General features: G+C 54.5%; 1 protein-coding gene across 9 annotated transcripts in view; it reads left to right on the top strand.

Moving 5' to 3' along the window:
• SLC43A1 (solute carrier family 43 member 1) overlaps positions 1–19,282 on the top strand; it is a 32,171-nt gene extending 12,889 nt beyond the window's left edge. For all 9 annotated transcript variants that reach the window (XM_043581165.1, XM_043581157.1, XM_043581164.1 and 6 more), the window contains 13 exons: positions 4,833–5,010; positions 5,109–5,164; positions 5,300–5,376; positions 7,663–7,755; positions 9,390–9,523; positions 11,095–11,273; positions 12,377–12,523; positions 12,619–12,654; positions 12,894–13,032; positions 14,946–15,087; positions 15,352–15,425; positions 17,757–17,880; positions 18,953–19,282. In XM_043581165.1, the coding sequence (XP_043437100.1) occupies positions 4,833–5,010; positions 5,109–5,164; positions 5,300–5,376; positions 7,663–7,755; positions 9,390–9,523; positions 11,095–11,273; positions 12,377–12,523; positions 12,619–12,654; positions 12,894–13,032; positions 14,946–15,087; positions 15,352–15,425; positions 17,757–17,880; positions 18,953–19,099 (1,526 nt within the window). In that variant the 3' untranslated portion in view covers positions 19,100–19,282. The remainder of the gene's footprint in view (positions 1–4,832; positions 5,011–5,108; positions 5,165–5,299; positions 5,377–7,662; positions 7,756–9,389; positions 9,524–11,094; positions 11,274–12,376; positions 12,524–12,618; positions 12,655–12,893; positions 13,033–14,945; positions 15,088–15,351; positions 15,426–17,756; positions 17,881–18,952) is intronic.
• The last annotated feature ends 1,973 nt before the right edge of the window (positions 19,283–21,255 follow it).

Here is a 21,255-nt window from a genome sequence, read left to right as displayed (position 1 = left end):
GCATGAAAGGTTTTTTAATATTGAGGAAGTCCAGTCTATCTTTTCCTTTGCCATTTGTGTCTTGCTTCATGTTCAAGAAATCATTGCTTAATCTAGGATCACAAAGATTTATGCCTAGGTTTTCTTCTAAGAGTTTTTATACTTACAGCTCTTACATTTAGATCTAGGGTCCCTTTGGGGTGCCTGGGTGGCTCAGTCGGTTAGGCGTCCGACTTTGGCTCAGGTCATGATCTTGTGGCTGGTGAGTTCGAGCCCCGCGTCAGGCTCTGCGCTGACAGCTCAGAGCCTGGAGCCTGCTTCGGATTCTGTGTCTTTGTCTCCCTCTGCCCCTCCCCTTCTCACACTCTGTCTTTTTCCCAAAAATAAATGAACATGAGATCTTGGGTCCCTTTGCGGGTAATTTCTGTATGTGGTATGAAGTTTCCACTTGCTGTTTTGAGTTGACCAGAGGCTGAATATGTGTCCGACCCCAGTTGTCTGGGATACCTAGAGGTGACCAAAGCGAACTCTCCTACTTTCTCTGAACTTATTTGTCTGTTGTTGGAAAGCAAGACACAAGGTGTCCCTCCTCCCCCTCAGGTGACTCCAGCCTAAATCTAAATCATCAGCCATTGGGCTGATGGGGGAGGGTGCTGTACCCTCTTTGCCTCAGTCACGCTGCCCTATCGAAAGTGCTTACTTTCCGCTTCTTGAAGCCTCATTCATTGTGGACCCAGCCTCCCTCCTCAGGGTTGCAAGAAAAATCAAACCAGGAATGTGTGTCCTCACGGTGTGTGGAAAGAACCAGGCAGCATGGCTTCCAATTCTGTGTGTTGCTAGACCTAGTTCAGATATTTACTTCACTGTCTTAATGTCTCAGTTATCCCATCTGTAAAATGGGACCAATACTCCTTACCCCCTGGGACCGCTGTGAAAATGAAATGAGAGCAAACACGTGGACTACAGGTGGGGGTCATAATTATGTGCCGGACCCAGCTTTGCTGTCATTTGCTGTGTGGCCTTAAGCCAGTCACCCATCCTCTCTGGATCTCCACTTCTAAGTCTGTAAAACGGAGTGGATCCCCCTCGTCCTCCTTGCCACAGAGCAACGATGTGAGCACCAAATGCTGTCATTTAACAAATGTGGAGTTCATGGTCAAGGTGTTCACTAGGGTCGGCTTTGGGCTCCCTGGCCACACCCTCTGTCTTCTCAGTGTTTTTTGTTCTCTCTGGAGGGACACCCTGGGGTGAGTGGTTGAACCACCTGTAGGGGTGTCACGGTTGAAGAGGGCTCTGTTATTCAGAATTTAGACAGGGGCAAATCAGCTTAACACATAACTACTCTTTATCCAGCAAAAGTGCCCAAACAATAAAACAATGGCTAAAGCTCATCAAGCCTTTGCTGTTTGCTAGATAGATCTTCAGTCCTCCTAGCAGGTCTGTGATATAGGTATGACTATTAACCATGTTTTGTAGAAGAGACAGCTGACGCTCAGAGAAATTAAGCCACTTGCCTGAGGTCACACAGCTAATGAGCAGAGCAAGGATTCAACCCCAGATCTGACTCCAGGACCTGTCTCCTAGTCCTCGTAGGAACAGTGTAGCCACTTCCAACCTCCTTCAGCTTAGAGTTCTCCTGGAGCAGTCCTGCCATAGGCAGGACAACCAGCTAGAGCCCAATCCCACAGATGTTTTGGTGAACCTGACTGTCAGCTGCAGGAAAGTGAAACCTCAGGCCTTGAGGAGGGGCTCCCCATCCCTAGAGACTCAGAGAATGGGATCATTTTGTGAGTGTGTGTGTGTGCACGCGCGCGGCAATCCTCGGAGTCAGCCAGCCTCTCGGGGTTGCAGCCGACCACCATCCCATTTCACAGATGGGATAACAGAGTCTCGGAGTTTCAGCAGCACGGCTAGTGAAGCCGGGGTTTGAATGTGCTCTGTGTGGCTCCAGGGGTGAATGTTTGCCCGTGGTCCTGCTTTCCAGGGCTTCACAGATCTTGTCACTTGTAGTTCACCCTCATGATTTTACCTTTCCTCTGTCCTAGGAACTATTGACTTAATGCTTCCTTTTACATCAACCCACTTAAAAAAACTGGCCTGAGTTTAAAGCATAATATCCTCGGAATGTTGGGTTTGATTGTACTTACACATACATCATACATATGTGTCTAATACACACACACACACACACACACATACATGTCTCCAACATACATACATATATATGCGTGTTTTTCCAATACATTCACATATGTATTTATATGTGTATGTGTTTCAGATACACATTGAAATGACTAATAACTGTGAAACATCAAACTCCATTCCCTGCATCTCCTAACTCATCTGGAGTGCCCCAGTTATGCATACCACAATTAGGGAAACATGGTTTTTTTCTAAGGCTTCAGCTCTATCAGTAACTCAGTACATTTTCCCTGTCCCACCCCGTCACGTTACTTGCCTATAAAAGCGGGGCAGTTGGATTTCAAAGACCTCTTCTGTTGTAATTGGCATGGATAGAGTTCTAAGTGCATGTTGGGCTGGCTTTATCCGAGGAGTCCGGCTTTATCCAACCACGCAGAGTGGTGGGGCCTCAGGAGCCAGCTCGTGTTGGTCAAACTCACAAGAGGCTGATGGATAAACCAGACCAACGGATGCATTGACTGACTTTGAGCTGCTAGCAGGACCCTGGGCTGTCCCGCTCCATGAGTGGAGGAACACGTCTCCTCGCCAGCACCAGCACAGGCACGGGAAGCGTCCTGAGCCGCCGTGTTCAGGACAGAGGGGCCTGGGGTGGACGGAATCGGGCTGGCCCTTGGAGACGGTCTTGAGTTTGAGTGTAAGCCCTCCTGTAAGAAACTGTGTGGCTGTGAATTGCTGTGCTTCTCAGAGCCTCGCCATCTACACGATGGGGGTCATTGGACTCACTTGGTAGGGAGGCTGTGAGGATGGAAACAGATACCGTATGAAAAAGCCTGGCACAAAGTAGGTGTTAATTAATCGAGAGCTAGTAGGACTTGTGTGAGGGAAGGTGCCGTTTGATGATGAAAGACTGAGGGGTAGAATCAGTGTCTAATTCAGGGGCTGCAAACTCAGATGCCAACTGGGTCAGGCAGTTCATAATAATCAATTAATAATAATAATAATAAAGTAAGGCAGGTGTAAGGTGGCAAATGTCTGGGGGGTAAAAGAGAGGTGACGACTTGGGTGGCTTAAAGGGGGCAAGACCTGGCAGAAAGGGGTGACCTCCACTCAGCTCCAGCAATGGCCAGATTTTCCGACTTCTTAAAGAGAAGCCAGATTTTTATGGGATAACTCCTTTTTTTAATGTTTATTTCTTTTGAGAGAGAGAGAAAGCATGAGAGCACATGAGTGGGGAGGGGCAGAGAGAGCGGGAGAGAGAATCCCAAGCAGGCTCTGCACTGTCAGCACAGAGCCCAACACGGGGCTTGAACTCACGAACCACGAGATCATGACCTGAGCCGAAATCAAGAGTCTGATTGATCAGTTGGTTAACTGAGCCACCCAGGTGCCGCGTTTATGGGATAACTTCCGATTTTGACCCGCACCCAATTAAAATTTGCACGCCAAGCAAAACACAGGTGCGGGCCACTGCCAGCTGCCTGTTTGCAGCCTGTGGCCTAAATGATCTTTGCATTCCTTCCCGCTTTGCCCACTGTCCCAACACAGTGCCTGGCACACAGCAGATATCCGGTGCAGGCAGACCTGGTGGAGAACTGAACCGTGCTGGTGCCAATCACTGAATGATGGGGCTAGCCTCAACCCTGCAGGCTTCTTCCACGGGCCTGGCCACCCTCCCCAGCTTCCCTGGCAGCTCCCCATTGCCCAAGGTGTTTCCTGCCCTGGTTGGCCAGCACTCAGGATCTGAGACTTCTTCCTCGTGTTCTTCCTTATGTTAACACACAGGTCACGTCACCCCTCTGCTGCCTGCGTGTGCTCCTGATACCTGAAGTCAGGAGTCATTGTCACCATGGAGGGTGGGTGCTTCCTCTCCTAGCACTCAGGCACCGTCACATCCTCCTGTTTTGTTCTCTTCATTGCACCTGTCACTTTTCACTTTTTTTTTTAACGGAAGCACTGCCCAATGTGGGGTTTGAACTCATGAGCCTGAGATCAAGAGTCTTGACTCTTTTTTTTTTTAACATTTATTTATTTTTGAGAGAGAATGAGAGTGCAGGGGAGTTGCAGAAAGAGAGAGAGAGAGAGAGGCAGACACAGACTCTGCATGGACATCAGAGAGCCCGATGTGGGGCTTGAACTCGTGAACCATGAGATCATGACCTGAGCTGAAGTTGGAAGCTTAACCGGCTGAGCCATCTCGGCGCCTTCCCCCCCCCCCCTCCCCCGGCGGAATCTTCTAAGGAACTTATGGCTTAGGCATCTTCTGCTCCCTTTTACAGGCTAAGGGCCTGTGGCTCAGAGAGGGAGTTACTTGTCCAAGGTTGCCCAGTTGGTACGGGTGGTGGCAATTTCGACCCTGGTCTGTCTGCCTCTGGTGCGCCCTGAGTGTGCCCTTGGCAGTGATGCTTAGGTAACAGAGAGGGGGCAGGGGAGCAACCACCTCGTGATTCAGTGAGCACTGAGTGAAGTGAATCACCCTCCTTCCCTCACCGTTAACCATTTTTATTAACTTGTCACGACTCCAAGTGGGAAGTTTACCTTGAGGACGAGTCCTCACCGGAGTAGATGTGACTCTAGGCCACCCTCAAAGTCGCCTGGTTGGCAGTGAGCCCTAAGCGTGGGACTTGAGCTCAGGTCCCCGGACCCCGGGCCTTTGTCTCCTGTGCCCGGCTGCTCCCGGCTGTCACGTGATGAGCCCTCCCTTGCCTCCCCAGCTGAGAACGCCACCAACACCACCCAGGATGAGCAGCGGGAGTGGCTGAGCTGTGACCGCCAGGAAGAGATGCTCAACCTGGGTTTCACCATTGGCTCCTTCGTGCTCAGCGCCACGACCCTGCCGCTGGGGATCCTCATGGACCGCTTTGGGCCCCGGCCCACGCGGCTGGTTGGCAGGTGAGGGGGGGGCAGGAAGGCAAGGCTGGTGCTGCAGGGGTGAGGGGAGGCTCAGGGTGTTCGCGGGCAACCCCTTCTCCTTCCCTGGGTCTCCACAGTGCCAGCTTCGCCGCGTCCTGCGCCCTCATGGCCCTGGCCTCTCGGGACACCAGAGGTGAGTCGTTTGACCTCTCGCCGCCCACAGGAAAAGAATGAGTGGGATGAAGGCAGATCGTCTGCCATCCCGGCTCCTGCCCTTGGCCTCCCACAGCCCCCCAAATGCCCTGACCCATCGCTCTCCCCTTCCCAGTTCTGTCTCCGTTGATATTCCTGGCGCTGTCCCTGAATGGCTTTGGTGGCATCTGCTTAACGTTCTCTTCACTCACGGTGAGTGTGACAGGCCCCGTTTGGCAGGAGGGTACCCTGGCGTGGGGGTGGGAGTAGAGGAGAGTGAGGGGGACAACGGGTGACGGAGGAGCCAGTGGACCCAGAGCAGAGGCGTGTGCAGGCTGCCGCTGAGGGTGGACGTGAGGCTGTGTCCGTGGGGATGTGACGCCGTGTGGGAGTGTGGGTGTTGGGGGGTGCGTGTGTCCCCAGCACACAATGTCTGCTGGCCTTGGTTCTAGGTGCTGCGGGGACAGCACAAACAGAACTGCCGACTTCCTCACCTTTCTGGAACTTCCGTTCCGGGGTTGGGCGAAGAGGCAGCCTTCTCCAAACAAGTAAACTAATAAATTCTGTCAGTAGTCGGAAGTGCTGGAAAGAAAAGAAAGCTGGGCAGTGTGGCAGATAGTGACACGGTAGGAGCAGCGTGTGTGTGTGTGTGTGTGTGTGTGTGTGTGTGTGTGTGTGTGTGATGCTCTAGATGGGCAAGGGCGTGCACAGGTGAATGTGTTCCTGAGGGTATTAGGTTAAGCCACGTCAAATTGCCGACACTTGACCGTGCTGGACCTACAGAAACAGCTTTTTCCACATGACTCAGCCTCCTGCAAATGTGTGTGACTTTGTGTGTGTGTTGCTCTAAGTGTGTGTGTTTCTGTATGTGAGTGTAAGGGTTAAAGGCTGATGAGTGTGTGGTGGGGGAGGGGTTCCTGGCTGGGCCAGCCTCGGGGCTGTTTATCTCGGATGAGGGCCGCCCTGACCCGTCCTGACAGCCAAACTGGGTGTTTTTGGCTGAATTTCACCTTACCCAGCAGCCGCCTTTAATTCCAGCCCGGGACGTTTCACAACTCTCCAAGGAAGCGGATCCCTTCCTCCCCGCCCCCTCCCCCCCGCGAAGCCCCTTCTCCACGCTGTGCAGCTTGGCTGGGGCCCTAGATCCCTTCTCTCCTCTGTGCCCTGTCCCACGCAACCTCGGACCCTGCCCCTGCCGGCCTAGGCTCTGCGCCCGCCGCCAGCCCGCCGCTCCTCCCCCTGCCCCGCAGCCAATAATCTCCAGCCAATGGCAGGGCCCGGCGCCTGCCCCGCCCCCGCCCCGGGCCTCTGCCCTCGCCCGCCAAAGACAGACCCGAGCCAGGACCTCCAGTGCTGCCCAGCCCCTCGCCCCCGTTAGCCCGGCCGGCCTCGCGCCCTCCCCCCCACCCCGGCGCCGCCCTGCTGGGCCGAGACAAGCGCCCCGAGACCCTGGGGCGGGGGTGCCAGGGGTCCGGGCAGCTCTCCCTGGCACTTCCCTGGTGTCCTTGGCAGCGTGCCTTGCAGATACCAGGTGCCTGGGAAACCTCTACCCCAGCGGGGGTCAGCCTGGTCCCACCCCCTTTTCACAACCGCTTGGAAGTTGGTGGAGGACTCAGCTCTCTGCGGGTTTTCTCCTCTGTGGAGAGGGTTGAAATGTTGCGTGGCATCTAAGGCCTTTCCCAGCTATGGGCTCTGTTGACCTGGGTGGGGGGGGATGGTGGGGCCAGAGGGGGATGTACACAAAGGGCAGCATGACTTTGCTTTCTCCTCCCCGGAGGGCCTGGCTCAGGCCAGAGAGCAGAACATATGATCAGTTCTCTACTGGTGGCGATTCTTGGCCTGCTGTGCGCGTCAGAGCCACTTCTCCTGGTCACCTGGCCTGTCCCTGCCCCCTCCTTTACATCCATCCTTCCCTCCCTGGCACCTCCCGTGACTTGTGCCTTTGGGGCCTTTGGGGCCACCCAGGAGGGCTCATTACAGAGCCAGCCATGGTCACAGCCTTGGGGTCCGGGATAGAGCTGGGGTTGCCAGAACAGGGGAGAAAGTCATTAAGGAGCTCTGTGAACTTGAGTACATTTCTTTCCCTCACTGGGCCTCAGTTTTCTTATCTGTCAAATGAGTTGCACTAGATCAGTTTTTCTTAAACACCCATTCTGTGGGTTATTAACAGGCGTCACAAAATAGAAGGGCTCCACGAACAACTAACTTGGGAAACCCTGGGCTCGAGCGGAATTGACAAAAGTGTTCTTTGAGGGCACTTTTGGGAACCGTTGAGATGCTCAAGTGCATTGGGAGTCTGTGGGAGGGAGGGTGTTAGCCAGTTTCCCGTGATTTTGCCTTTGAGCTTTTCTGTTGCCTCTCCTGAGGCTGGTGTTCCTGGAGCTCACTTTGAGGGCTGCGGGGTGGGGTGCATCGAGACTTAGTCCCATTGACTGGGCCAGGGGTACCCTGGGCAGTGTCAGGGTCCTTCAGCTTACTGGTACTGCTTCCCGCCCTCAGCTGCCCAACATGTTTGGGAACCTGCGATCTACGTTCATGGCCCTCATGATCGGCTCCTACGCCTCTTCTGCCATCACGTTCCCAGGAATCAAGGTATTGGACCTGTTTGGGGCGGGGGACCAGTGAGGTCACCTGGGTTTTCTTTTTGCCTAGAGAAACTAGGTGGCGTTGGGTGAGTGGCTGGCATGCCTGGGAACCGTCGTTCCTGCCAGGCAGAGGTCAGTCCCCACCACTGTGGGGCAAGCACTGAAGTGTCATGGGAGGGGCCCAGGCATTGCTGCTGGCCGATGGGTCTCCCTGCTTGCCTTCTTTCCTTTCCTGCCATCCTAGGCCAGGCCTTCGTCCTCTCTTCTGGGCTAGCTCAAGCCTTCCCAGCTGGTCTCCCTGCCTTGGACCTTTCCCCTCTCTGGTCTGTCCTTCACGTGACTTCCAGAATGATTTTAGTTGGAGGCCTGGCTCACACACCTGCCCTGCTTCACTGACAGAATCAAGTCCCTCCATCCTCTTTACAGACATTCAGTGCCCTTGATCTCTCTGGCCTCAACCACTTTTCCAGCCACATTTCTTTCCTTCACCTGCCCTGGAGAGGCTTGTTGCCTTGGTCCAAGGTCATGAAGTTAGTCCATATCAGGCTACAGCCTGAACAAATCAGCCTGGCAGAATTAGAACCGGAAGGCCTGAGTTCTAGCTTGGGGGCAAGCTTGGGGCCTCACGCCTTCCTCTGATATCAAATGATAACAAAGCGTGCTTTCAACTGGGCCATAGGATGCCCTTCAGATTCCACCATGGGCAGTGAAGTTTGTTTAGGAGGCACTTGCTGGGTGCCCCCAAAGGAGTTTGAGAGTGCATGGGTGGGAGTGGCCATCAGTTGTTCAGGTAGCAGCAGGCATGGAGGGTGGGAGGGGTTTGAGGAGGCAGATCTTAGCACCCACTCACTTGGAGATGTGGCTCTTTGAAGCTCTGTCCTGTCCCCCAGAGAAGAAGAGAGCCTCAAGGCCCAAGGCTGAGGAGGAGCAGAAATTTTCCCAGGCAGCACTAGAGCTCTAGGCAGGAGCCTGAGGAGGGGGCAGATGTCAGTCGTCCCAGGCAGGGAGGACAAGAGCAGGGACACCATCTCTAGGTACCTGGCTTCCCCAGTAGAGGGCTGACGCATTGGCACAGAATCCCAATCAGTTCCCAGCCTACTTGGGTTGGAAGGCCTTGGGCAGCGCTCTTTGCACACATGCGCACACGCCCACGCTCCCAGTTGTCCTCCCTGGGAACACCTGTGAAAGGTGAGATAAGGCTTCTGGGTCGGGTTTGTCTTTCCCTCAGGGAACGTGCCAGGAAGGGGCAAGATACACACAGGCCTGGTAAACCTAGAGCGTTACTTTTTCTCTTTTGTACATAAAATGCAATGGCATTTTTGTGTGGAAGCCAACATGTGCGTGGAGTCACAGGCAGGCTTGTGTGTCCTTTTCCGATAACAATTGACATTCCAAAGACCTTCAGCACCCGGGGGTGGGTGGGTGGGATTACTTCACGTCTCGTTAGGGGGCTGGGGTGAAAAGGGGAGAGGATGGTGGTCTCCTGGGTCTCTTAACTTCCAGCCTCCACTTCCCATCTGCAAATCAGGTGCGAGGAATGGGGTAGAAGAGACCTTGTCTAGTGTCTCTGAGGCCTGGGCTCTGCCTTGGGCTGGGAGAGGTGAGGCCAGGTGGCCCATGGGCCTGCCCCTCCTTCCACAGCTGATCTATGATGCTGGCGTGTCCTTCGTGGTCATCATGTTCACGTGGTCGGGCCTGGCCTGCCTCATCTTTCTGAACTGTGCCCTCAACTGGCCCAGCGAAGCCTTTCCTGCTCCCGAGGAAGTCAACTATACGTGAGTGGCTGTGGAGGGCTATGTGACGAGGGGGACTCCCCTCCCTGTGGAGGGAGGGGTGGGTGGGGAGTGGGGGGCGGTAATACAATGGACAGAATCAGCTTTGGCCTCTGCTTTCTCATCTGTACAATGGGCGTGATCCTCCCCACCGACAAGCGTTTGAGTAGAAGTGGCACATAACGGGCGGTCAAAACACCGCCACTGTTATTCTTTCTGAGTTTGGAGGATGAGAACAGAGTAGGAGGGACCCCAGCAGCAGTGCCATGTGTCATATGGTCCCAGGAGGGGGATACAAAGACTCAAATACCCCACCCTTTGTAGGACAGCCTGAATGCTGACTTTTCTCCACCCCCTATCAGTTCAGTGGGGTCAGGGGAGATGTTCCACAAGGAAGCCTGTCAAAAAGCTGATATCTGAGTGTCTGCTGCGGGCCAGGCCCTGTGCTTAGCAGTCCTGCCACCCTCCACAGTCCTGTTAGTGGGTTCTTTTATTAACTCCATTCATAACAAAAGTTCAGGGAACAAAGTGACTTTCCTAAAGTTCAACCACTGAGGGGGGCAAATTAAAGACTGGAACCAGGCTCTCTGACTCCAGAGTCTGAATTCTTTGTTTTTTTGTTTGTTTGTTTTTATTAAAAAAGTTTTTTGGGGGCGCCTGGGTGGCTCAGTCAGTTGAGCGTCTGACTTCAGCTCAGGTCATGATCTCACGGCTTGAGTTCGAGCCCCGCGTTGGTCTCTGTGCTGACGGCTCAGAGCCTGGAGCCCCTTCAGATTCTGTGTCTTTCTCTCTCTCTCTGCCCCTCCCCCGCTCACACTCTGTCTCTCTCTGTCTCTCAAAAATAAATAAACATTAATAAAAAAAAGTTTTTTTAATGCTTATTTATTTTGAGAGAGAGAGGGAGGGATGGAGTGGGGGAGGGGCAGGGAGAGAGGGAGACACAGAATCTGAGCTGTCAGCACACAGCTCAACGTGGGGCTCAAACTCAAAAACCGTGAGATCATGACCTGAGCCGAAGTTGAACGCTTAACCAACAGAGCCATCCAGGCGCCCCTCCAGAGTCTGAATTCTTTTTTTTTTTTTTTAATTTTTTAACATTTATTCAATTTTGAGAGACCCAGACAGAGTGCAAGCAGGGGTGGGGCAGAGAGAGGGAGACAGAGAATCCAAAGCAGGCTCCAGGCTCCGAGCTGTCAGCACAAAGCCCGACATGGGGCTCGAACTCACCAACGGTGAGATCGTGACCTCAGCCAAAGTGGAATGCTTAACCAACTGAGCCACCCAGGCTCCCCTCCAGAGTCTGAATTCTTAATGCTGCCTCCATGGCAACAGCCCAAGTGAAAAAGGACTCGCCCACCCTTCACTTACTGGGTGCTAAAGCTGGCCCCTGGCCCAGGCTCCGAGTGACAGATGCGAGCCTGCACTAGGCAGCATGTCAGTGGGCATGTCAGCCAGCGCCAGGTAAAGGGTTGCGCAGCACCCCTAGGGCAGACTGGGATGGACCCCTTGGGCAGGCTGTCGAGGGTGGGCTCTGCGTGGCTGGTTCCCACATTCCCTGGCCCGGCTGCTGGCAGGAAGAAGATCAAGCTCAGCGGACTGGCCCTTGATCACAAGGTGACAGGTGACCGCTTCTACACCCATGTGACCATTGTGGGCCAGCGGCTGAGCCAGAAGGCCCCCAGCCTGGAGGACGGGGCTGAAGTCTTCATCTCATCCCAGGATGTTCGTGGCATCTCAGAAAGCCCTCCTGAGAGTGAGTGTCTGGTCAAGGGGCCAGCCTTGGGTGACAGGTGGGGTGGGTCCTCATGCTTATTAGTGAGCACTCGTTCTCTCCCCTTGTGCTCTATACCCAACACCCCATGATGTAAATAGGTGAGGTTCGATCCCCATTTACAGAATGAGGGGAAATCAGAGCTCAGAGAACTCTACAAGTTCAGACTCGGGGGTACTCTGTTGGATTCCTGCGTGAAGGAGGGGGGGAGGAGCTTCCAGAATGGGGCAGGATCTCCAGGCCTGTGGGACGGTTGGTTTCATCAGGGCTCCCTACAGCCTCTGAGCCCCTTGCATCAGGTGCCGCCAGGTTGAGCCAGCTGCGAGGCCCTCCAGCGCCCGGCTGGCTGGCTCCCCCTGCTGGCTGGAAGAGGATCTGCAGCCACCTGCCTGAGCCGCTTCCCAAGGTGTCAGCTCCCAGATGATCGGCAGGTGCACCTGCCCTGGAGTCAGGAGATGGGGAGTCCGGCTCCCCAGTTGCAGGCCGTGTGACTTGGGCAGATCACTTAAGCCTGTTCTGGCTTTCCTTATCTCTGAAACTAGCAGTCATCATGCGCACTGGAGGGGGAAGTTAGCTGTGAGGCTTAAACGGAGCCGTGGATATGGCAGCTCTGTAAATGGCACAAGGCTGTGCAGTCGTGAGGGTATGACCCCCCCCACCCCCATCCCCGCGGAGCCTCCCGTGGCAGAGTGGTGGCAGCCATGAGCTGAGTCCAGCCGACCTGCAGCTTCCAGCCCTGTGAGCTTGAGCAAGTCACTGGGTCAATTTCCTCATCTGCAGAACATGCTGAGGACAGGGTTGTTGTTCACTTTTGGTAAATGGGAAGGTGCTTAATAAATAGTAGCTAGAGTTATTACCACACCAAGGTATACACCCAGCGGGCAGCTGAAAACGTTCTGTTGAGATCAGTATTAAACTGGGCAAGAACTTGGAGGCCAGTGAATCTGAGCCCTCGTTTCTGAAGGAACCAATCCCCTGAGAGTCACACAGTGAGTGGCTGAGCCCCTCTAGAACTGCATCAGCTGGGACAGTTGGAGGGAAATGGAAGATCTGGGGCTCAGGGGCGCCCTCTGCTGTCTCTCCAGAGTCTGTCCCCTTCCGCCAGAGCCTCTGTTCCCCCATTTTCCTGTGGAGCCTTCTCACCATGGGCATGACCCAGCTGAGGGTCATCTTCTACATGGCCGCCATGAACAAGATGCTGGAGTACCTCGTGACTGGTGGTCAGGAGCATGGTGAGGTGCTGCTGAGCCCACTGGGGGCTGGGGGCACAGGAGGGTCACCCTGGCGGGCTCCTCTCACTCTGGCTTCTCTCCCCACCCCCCAACAGAGACGGACATCCTGAGAAAACGGGCTGCAGAGACAGGTAGGGGGATAGAAGTTGGGGGCCTGGCCCACACCCGCCCCACTGGTGCCCACTCCACAGGGAGCCTGGGCGCCCAGCCTTGTAACTCTGGGCATTTGGGGCATCTGAGAATCTGGGGGTCAGAGGGGGGCTATTCTGGCACTGCTTCTCCTACACCGGAAGTGGGTGACAGTGCCCACCGGGCTGCTGGCATTGCTCGTGCCAGCTCCTGACTCCACTTCTCCTCCCGTCCTGCCCAGTTGGGTTCTACTCCTCCATCTTTGGGGCCATGCAGCTGTTGTGCCTTCTCACCTGCCCCCTCATTGGCTACATCATGGACTGGCGGATCAAGGACTGCGTGGACGCCCCCACTGAGGGCAGTGCCCTCGGAAACGCCAGGTGACCTGTATAGGGATGGTGACAGCTTTTTGTTTTTCATGTGCTTTCACACCCGGCTTCTCATTTCCTTCTCCTGAGAGCCCTGGGAGAGCAGGAATATCTCCCCATTTTACAGATGAGGAAACTAAGGCTAAGGTGGGCATAGCTCACTTGATCATAAGGATAGCTGAGGTCAAGTGCTGACCGTGCACTAGGCACCTTGCATTGTCTTACGGAGTCCTCCAACAGCTCTCTGAGGGAGGTATGTTATCCTCACTTCACAAAGCTGACACGCAGAAAGGTTAAGCAACTTACCCAAGATCGCACAGCTCGTAGTAGCATGTTCCGGAACCTATGTTGTAAAGGGTATACTCAAAAGCCTTCTTATGGCTAGAAAGAGAGAGAGTTGGAATATCAGACATCTATTGCTGTATCACAGATTAGCCCCAAAGCTGGGCATCTTTAAACAGCTAACGTTTCTTGTCTCGTATAGTTTCTGAGTCAGGAATCTGGGAATGACTTAGCTGGGCGTTCTGGCTCAGGGTCTGTCTGTCTGAGTCTGTTTGGGCTCGTGTAACAAAATACCACACACCGGGTGGCTTAAAAACAATAGACACTTATTACCGTTCTGGAGCCTGGAAGCCTCAGATCAGGGAGCCAGTGGTTGACTGAGGACCTTCTTCTGGGCGGCTATCTTCTTGCTGTGTCCTCACATGGCCTAAGGAATAGGGAGCTCCGTGGGGCCTCCTTTATAAAGGCACGAATCCCAGGATGAGGGCTTTCCCCTCGTGATTTAATCACCCGCCAAGACCCCCACCTCCTAATACTGCCATGTTGGGCATGAGGATTTTAGCATGTGAATTTCGGGGGGACAGAGTCATTCAGACCACCGCAGGCTCTCTAGCTGTCGGCCAGGCCTACAGATATCTGAGATATTGACCGAGGTCAGAGAATCTGTTCCTGAGCTCACTCAGGTGGCTCTTGGCAGGAGGTTTGGCCCCTCTCCACCTGGGTCTGTCCCGAGGGCTGCTCACCACAGAACAGCTTCCCCCAGCAAGGGGTCTAAGGGAGGGAGACAAAGACAGAAGCTTCTGTGTCCTTCACAGCGAAATCTCACCAGTGACATTCCATTGTTTCTGTCGTATTCTGTGGGTCGTCCAGAGTAACCGGTACAGTGTAGGACGGGACTACACAGGACATGGGTAGCAGGAGGTGGGGCCAATGAGGCCCATCTTGTTGGCTGGAGACCACAATTGGGTCTTGAACCCGGATCTTCTGGGTTCTTTCTGTGTTAATCCAAATAGTTCCTGTTTGTCCTGAGAGGACAGGAGAGAAGGCAGCTAAGGAACAATCTCGTGGCTTCCCTCCCCAGCATCGGTACTCCAGCCCGGGCACCCTGCCCATGGCCCCTGATGGCAGGGTCATCTGTCTAGGATAGATGAGCATCTCGGCCTGCTGGCCTCTCCCCTGGAGTGTGCCAGAGAGGGGCCTGCTGGATAGTCCGGGGCCAATCTGCTGTCCCCGGAGTGGCATCTACTTTTGTCCAGGCTGATGGGCAGAGATGGCTTCCGTAGAGGCGTCCGATTGGACGCCTGAGAGCTTCCGGTTCGCCACCTTCCTTCCTATCCTTGATTCTCAGGCTTCAGTGTGGGTGAGACGTGCCTGGGCTGTTTGCCAGAATGCAGCTTCCTGGGCCCAGCCTCTGAGATTCTGGGGTGGGAGCCTGGAATCTGCATTTTAAAGAAAGCCCCGGGGTGATGCTGGGGTAGAAGGTGGGGGAGCCACGCTTTGAGGAACACAGGGCTGGGGGAGTGGTTTGCTGCCTTTGTCGCCCCCGCCGTAGTGGCCCAGGAGAAGAGGGGAAGGCCAGGCGGGGAACCAGGCAGCTGCTGGGGACATGGAGGCAGCAGCCAATGACATCCTGTTCTCCTCAGGGATGGGGTCGCCACCAGGTCGGCCAGACCGCGCTACCGCAAGATCCAGAAGATCACCAATGCCATCAACGCCTTCACCCTGACCAACTTCCTGCTGGTGGGGTTTGGCGTCACCTGCCTCATCAATAGCTTACACCTCCAGGTACCCACCTCTGTCCTCCCCCATCTCCCTGCCTCCCAGGACCCCTCTGAAGGGCCATTTCGCCTCATGCCTGCCTTCCAGGAAGCCAGGTTCTTGTCCTCTGGGTCTGTCTTCTGGGTCTCTGGGTCCCCCCGGGGGGGGTGGTATTCCGGGGATCGGGTGGGCAAGGGCTCCGCGCGGCTTCATGTCGCCCGCCACCCTCCCCATCCTGCCTCCGGCCTCCACACCTGCTCTCACCTCTTCCCTCTCTCTTCTTGGTTTCAGTACGTGACTTTTATCCTGCACACCGTGGTTCGAGGTTTCTTTCACTCAGCCTGTGGGAGCCTCTACGCTGCAGTGTGAGTCAGCCGCTTCCTCCCCCAAACCCGAAGAATCCCTGAGCAGAGTCGAAATGGCCCCGCCCACCCCGTCATGCCCCTCTCCGCTGCCTCCCAGGAGTGCTGACCTCTTGGAGTTGGTGGGGAGCTGGGAGGCCGCCTGGTGGGCTGGTGGTGGGGCTGCCCTCTCCCGGCATCAGCATCTCATCTCGGGTGGTGGGGTCCCTGCCTCTTCAAAGGTAGCCTGCCGCCAGGGGATCCTCCCTTAGAGGAAGCCAGGATTCTTCTCCTTCTTCTTCTTCTTCTTCTCCTTCTCCTCCTCCTCCTTTTTTTTTTTTTTAAAGTTTATTTATTTTGAGAAAGAGAGAAAGAGAGAACAAGCTGGGGAGGGGCAGAAAGAGAAGGAGACAGAGGATCCGAAACCGGCTCCGTGCTGACAGCAGAGAGCCCAACGCAGCGCTCGATCTCAGGAACCGTGAGATCATGACCCGAGCCGAAGTCGGACGCTTAACCAACTGAGCCTCCCCACACCCCACCACGTGCCTTGGTCCTATGTCTGCTCTCCTCTCTCCCCCGTCAGCCCTGTAGAAATTTCCAGATTGCAGCCTGCCTTATGACTCTCCTGCTCCATCTGGAGCAGCCCCCGGTTCCCTCTCCCCTCACCCTTCTGGTTTCCACTGCCAGTGCTGCTGAGGGACTCCCCGTGGTGTGTAATGAGCAATGGCAGTGACAGTTGTCACCGTTACCAGGGGCTTCTTCAATGGCAGGCGTGGTGCAGGACACCTGGCCAGGGTCAGCAGAGGGCAGCCCATCTCCTTCACCTGCTCAAGCCGGAGCCTTGGAGTGAGCCTTGGCTCTTCCCTTCCTCACACTTCATGTCTAGTCCTCCGCGGTCCCGCTGTCCACAGACCCCAAATGCAACCCTCTCCTTGTCTCCACTGCCACCCCCCTGCCCTGGCTGGGCGCAGCAGCTCCTGGCCGGGTCCCTGCATCTGCTCTCGCCTCCCTGGGTCTATTTAAGTTTATTTATTTATTTTGAGAGAGATAGAGTGGGCAGGGGAGGGGCAGAGAGAGTGGGAGAGAGAGAATCCCAAGCAGGCTCTGTGCTGTGAGCATGGGGCCTGATGGGGGGCTCAAACTCACAAACCATGAAATCATGACCTGAGCTGAAACCAAGAGTCTGATGCTTAACCGACAGAGCCACCCAGGTGCCCCCTCCCTTGGTCTATTTTTAACACAGGGGCTGGAGACACCTGCTGGGACATAAGTCTTTTTCTGTCACTCCATGGCTTCCTGCCTTGTTTCTGAGAAAAAGCCAGAGGCTTTGTTATGGCTTAACAGGCCCTATAAGGTCTAGATCTCCCCTCCCCCACCCCGGGCCCTGTCTGCTCTCTTCACCCCCCTTCCCCCTTCTCTCACTCTGCTGTGGCCTCTTCATTTCTCAGAAACCCCAAGTGTGTCCCCTACTTAGGCCATTTGCACTTCCTGTTCCCTCTTTCTAGAACAGTCTCCCTCCAGATAGCTGCAGGGCCCGCAGTTACCTCACCTTCTCCAGGTCCGTACCCAGGGTCCCCTTGTCAGTGAGGCCTCTGCTGGCCATCCTGTCCACGGTGGCAGCCCCCTGGACGCCCCCACCTGCTTTCTCCACCCTACGTCTCTCCTTGGCTCTCGTCACCAGCCAACAATCTATGTGTGTATCTTGCTCGTTGTCCGACTGACACCGGCCCCACCAGAAAGCCACCTCTATGAGGGTTCGGTTCAGTGCTGAATGTGCATGCGCCTTAGAATGGCACCTGGCACGTGGGAACTCAGTGAATCCTTGTCAAAAGAATAAATGAACCGCCCAGTGAGGTCAGTGCTATCTCGGTTATTAGTGGAGGAAGTGGGTCTCCGAGAGATTGCATAACTTGCTGTTATCACACAGATAGTATGCCGCAGCACACAGCTTTGAGGCCAGAGTCCAGAAAGCACAGGCAAAGAAGCTTTTTTTTTTTAAATTAATTAAATTTTATTTATTTATTTATTTGGAGACAGGGAGGGAGAGAGAGCGGGTGTGTGTGCGCACAAGTGGGGGAGGGGCAGAGAGCAAGTGAGAGAGAGAATCCCAAGTAGGCTCCACACTGTCTGCATAGAGCCTCATGTGGGGCTCAAACTCACAAACTGTGAGATCTCGACCTGAGCCGAAATCAGGAGTCAGATGCTTAATTGACTGAGCCACCCAGGTGCCCTGCAAAGAGGCTCTTAAGTTCCACCCTGCCCGCCTAACCTGGGGGCGGGGGGGGAGTCTGGCACAGGGGGCTGGACTCGAGAGGGCCACGTGCCCGTCCTAACTGGCCTACCTCTCCTTGACAGGTTCCCGTCCAACCACTTTGGGACGCTGACGGGTCTGCAGTCCCTCATCAGTGCTGTGTTTGCCCTGCTCCAGCAGCCGCTTTTCATGGCCATGGTGGGACCCTTGAAAGGAGAGCCCTTCTGGGTGAGAACTGCGGGTGGCGTGGGGGTGGAGAGCAGGAGCCCCTTTCCAGGGCGCTGAGGGGGAGGGGCTTCGAGGTGACAGAATCCCTCACTCATCTCTCAGACTGAAGGTCTCTGATCTGGGGGCTCCCCAGCTGGCTGTCCATCACAACCCGTCACAGCGCGTTAAAAATACAGATTCCCCAGCCAGCCTCATCAGCATCTCTCACCCTGGGCCCAGGAGTATCTTTGTGCTAAGCCTCCGGGTGCCTTGTGAAGTGGCCTAGCTCTGATGCAGTCCAGTTTCACCCAGTGCATGGATCCTTTCTCCAGCACCTCTGGAAAGTGGTTCCAACAAACCCTCTCAACACCCTCAGTGACGGGGCAGCAGCCATTGGTATGGTCAGAAGGGCTTTTCCTTACCCAGAACCGACATCTGCCTCCCTAAAGCTGACCTTCTGTCTGCCCTGTGGGGCCACCTGTCCCGTAACCTTTCTCCCACAAGAATGATGGAGAAAGCGTAGCCACCCTTTAGTGAATGCTCACCAGGTACTGACAGCCCTGAGGAGGGACTTAGAGTCATGGCGATTTGCCCAAAGTCACACAGCGAGAAAGGCAGAGCCGGGTGTGGACCGAGGCCCAGTGCACGTGAGGGCCACTGCCCTGGGCCTCCTGTCCTCCGGCTGCGTGCCTTGGCTCCTTTAACTGCCTTCGAGTCTCTTCTCAGCACCCGCAATGGGATCCCCTTGTCAGCATCCTCAGAGGTCATGGTTCCCAGCCCAGAAGCTTCCATGTCAGAAAGTAGCCCAGACTGCCTCAGTAGCTCCCCAGAGGGCTCCAGCTGGTGTGGGCACCAGCCTCAGCCAGGGTTCCAACTAGGCTAAGAAACTTTACGAGCTCGTTGAACATTAAATGAGATATTGGTGGAACAGTGACTGAACACTGGAAGCACTAGCTATATTTATCATTGTGGCCCAGGACCTGAGTATAAATGGCTGCCTTCTCCTCTCTGCTGAAGGTTAAATGGGAGGGCCCTTGAGGGTGATGGGGGGAAGCGGGTACCTGTTTGACTCTTTCTTTCTCCTTCCCTAAAGGTGAATCTGGGCCTCCTGTTATTCTCACTCCTGGGATTCCTGCTGCCTTCTTACCTCTTCTACTACCGTGCCCAGCTCCAGAGGGAGTACGCCACCGACTGGGAGGGCCCAAAGAAGGTGCTTGGAAGCTCCGAGGTGACTGCCTAGACCCCTGCAGCCAAGGGACCCGGATGACAGGCCAAGGCCTGAGCTACCAAAGGGAATGCCTCGCCGGAGTCCGGCTCCAGCGGGCCCAGGGGTTCCCGAAGGATGAACGGCGTCGGCGAAAAAGTGAAAATGAAACAAAACTAGAATAAAAAACTAAAATAAAAACGGACACAGACAACAGCAGTGGGTTGAACTGGCCGATTTATTGTAGCAAACGTGGCATGATATGTGCTAGTGATTTCCTTGGAGCATACGTCATCTGTGTGTTTCTAACATCGCCTAATTTTAAAAATGTTCCTACGTGTAGTCAACCTTTAAGAAATAACATGGCGATTTTCTCCCTTTGATTATTGATTAATATCTTACCTTATTCCATTATGCATCTGCGTTTATCTATAATTATCTATAGTCTATGAAGCATTTGCTTTGCTGTTCTCGTGAAAGGCCCTCCATTTCTCGACGCCTCAAGTGGAACAGTTACGGGGACATGACCTCCTAACCACAAGAGGCCAGAAGAACAATGTTTTTGCCTCGGTCCGAGGTGCCGGGAAGGGGCCGATAGGACCTTAGAAACCCATGCCTCACACATTCTCAGAGAGACAGTGCACCTAGGAACTAAGGAAACATTCTGTACGTGAACCGACTAGGTTCAGTCACCATCTGGAATGCCTCCGGGGGGCCAGGTGGGCCTAGGGGTTGAAGTCACCTGTGCCCAGAGATACACTCCTTAGTTGCCGGGGTGAGGCTTTCAAAATCCATATGTCTCTCCTTTACAGGCCCTCTTTGCTGGCAAATGTATGAGGCTATCCTTCCTGTAAGTAGAGGAGTCTCCAAGGGGAATGGCGAGGGCTAAACGTAAGGCCGTAAGGCCGCACAATTCCTTGCGGAACTTAGATTCTTCCCTAATGGTTTTTTCCCAGGGGGCCTGCCGAGGGCAATTCCCCAACAGACAACACCCCAGGTACTTTTAAGGCCAAATTACCTAAAAGCGGGAGGACAAGAAGCTTCACTGTCGGTGGGCCGCCCTGCAGTCACCAGTCCATCCACAGCCCGGGCCCCGCCACTCAGGCTGGGATAGCTCAGCTTCCAGCAATGCCTCATATGGCTTTTCTACCTGTAACATACGCACAGAGCTGGGCCGTGGATTTATAAATACCAAGAGAAGTTCTATTTTTGTAGGGACTTGCTAAAAGGAAAAAAAAAAAAAAAGAACTAAAAAAAATTTTCCCCAAAGCAATAATGCTCCATTGACTGAAGACAGCCCTGTGTTAGAAGGATTGGGCCTTCTTTCTCCTCAGATTGGAGGAGACCAGGATGCGGGCTGTCTTGCCTCTGGGCCTTCATCCTAGGGGCCCACCTCCTGGTGCTTCCTGGCGGCTTGTGGGATCAACAAACAGGTTACCCCTAGGGTTCTAGCTATGCGACGCCCAGAGATCGGGCATGCGTACACATGCACGTGTACGTGTTTGTGTGCACGTGAGTGTGAATGTGTGTGTGTGGACGAAACAACCTTCCCCTCGAGGAAAGGGGCCTGAGGTGGTGGCTGTGTCCTGGATGGGGTATTGGGGGGATGGGTAAGCCCCTTCAGGGCCGGAGGACAGGTTCCCTCTCTGGTACTGCCTTTTGTAGGTCTTAGAGGAAATAAAAAGGGAAGTGAGAGACTGGCTGGTGTGTGCCTGTATCTTTGTTGGGGGGGGGGGTGTTTTCCCACACTCCCATCCCTCTCCCCCACCCAAGCTTGGCTGGGCATTAAGTAGGACACCTGAAGTGCCAGCCTGTCCACCTCTGGCTGTCTGCCTCACCTCCCTCTGCTTAACCATCCCTGCCCTTAGTGTCTGGAGGGAGCCCACATCCTGCCCTCTGCTCCTGCTCCCCCATTTCCCATGGTTTGAGGTACAGCCAGGAGGTTGCTTTTGTCTGTACAGGGGGATCGGGGCAGGATGCTTTAGAAATAATCCCTTAGAATGCTGGAGGTTTGTTGAAATTTACACTTTTTTATAGTCTCCTGTTTTATCTTAAAACTTATGCAAATTTTGAGCTCCACTTTCTACTATATTTATACTTATTTTTAACATCGAAATGAGGCTTTAAAATCACAAAGGTAAAGACACCATCTTTGAGAATGAGGGACCCTCCAGGAACTTCCACCTTTTTTA

The sequence above is a fragment of the Prionailurus bengalensis genome, chromosome D1 (assembly GCF_016509475.1).
Source record: "Prionailurus bengalensis isolate Pbe53 chromosome D1, Fcat_Pben_1.1_paternal_pri, whole genome shotgun sequence".
In the NCBI taxonomy this organism is placed as follows: Eukaryota; Metazoa; Chordata; class Mammalia; order Carnivora; family Felidae; genus Prionailurus; species Prionailurus bengalensis.
This window is presented reverse-complemented; position numbering and strand designations above follow the sequence as displayed.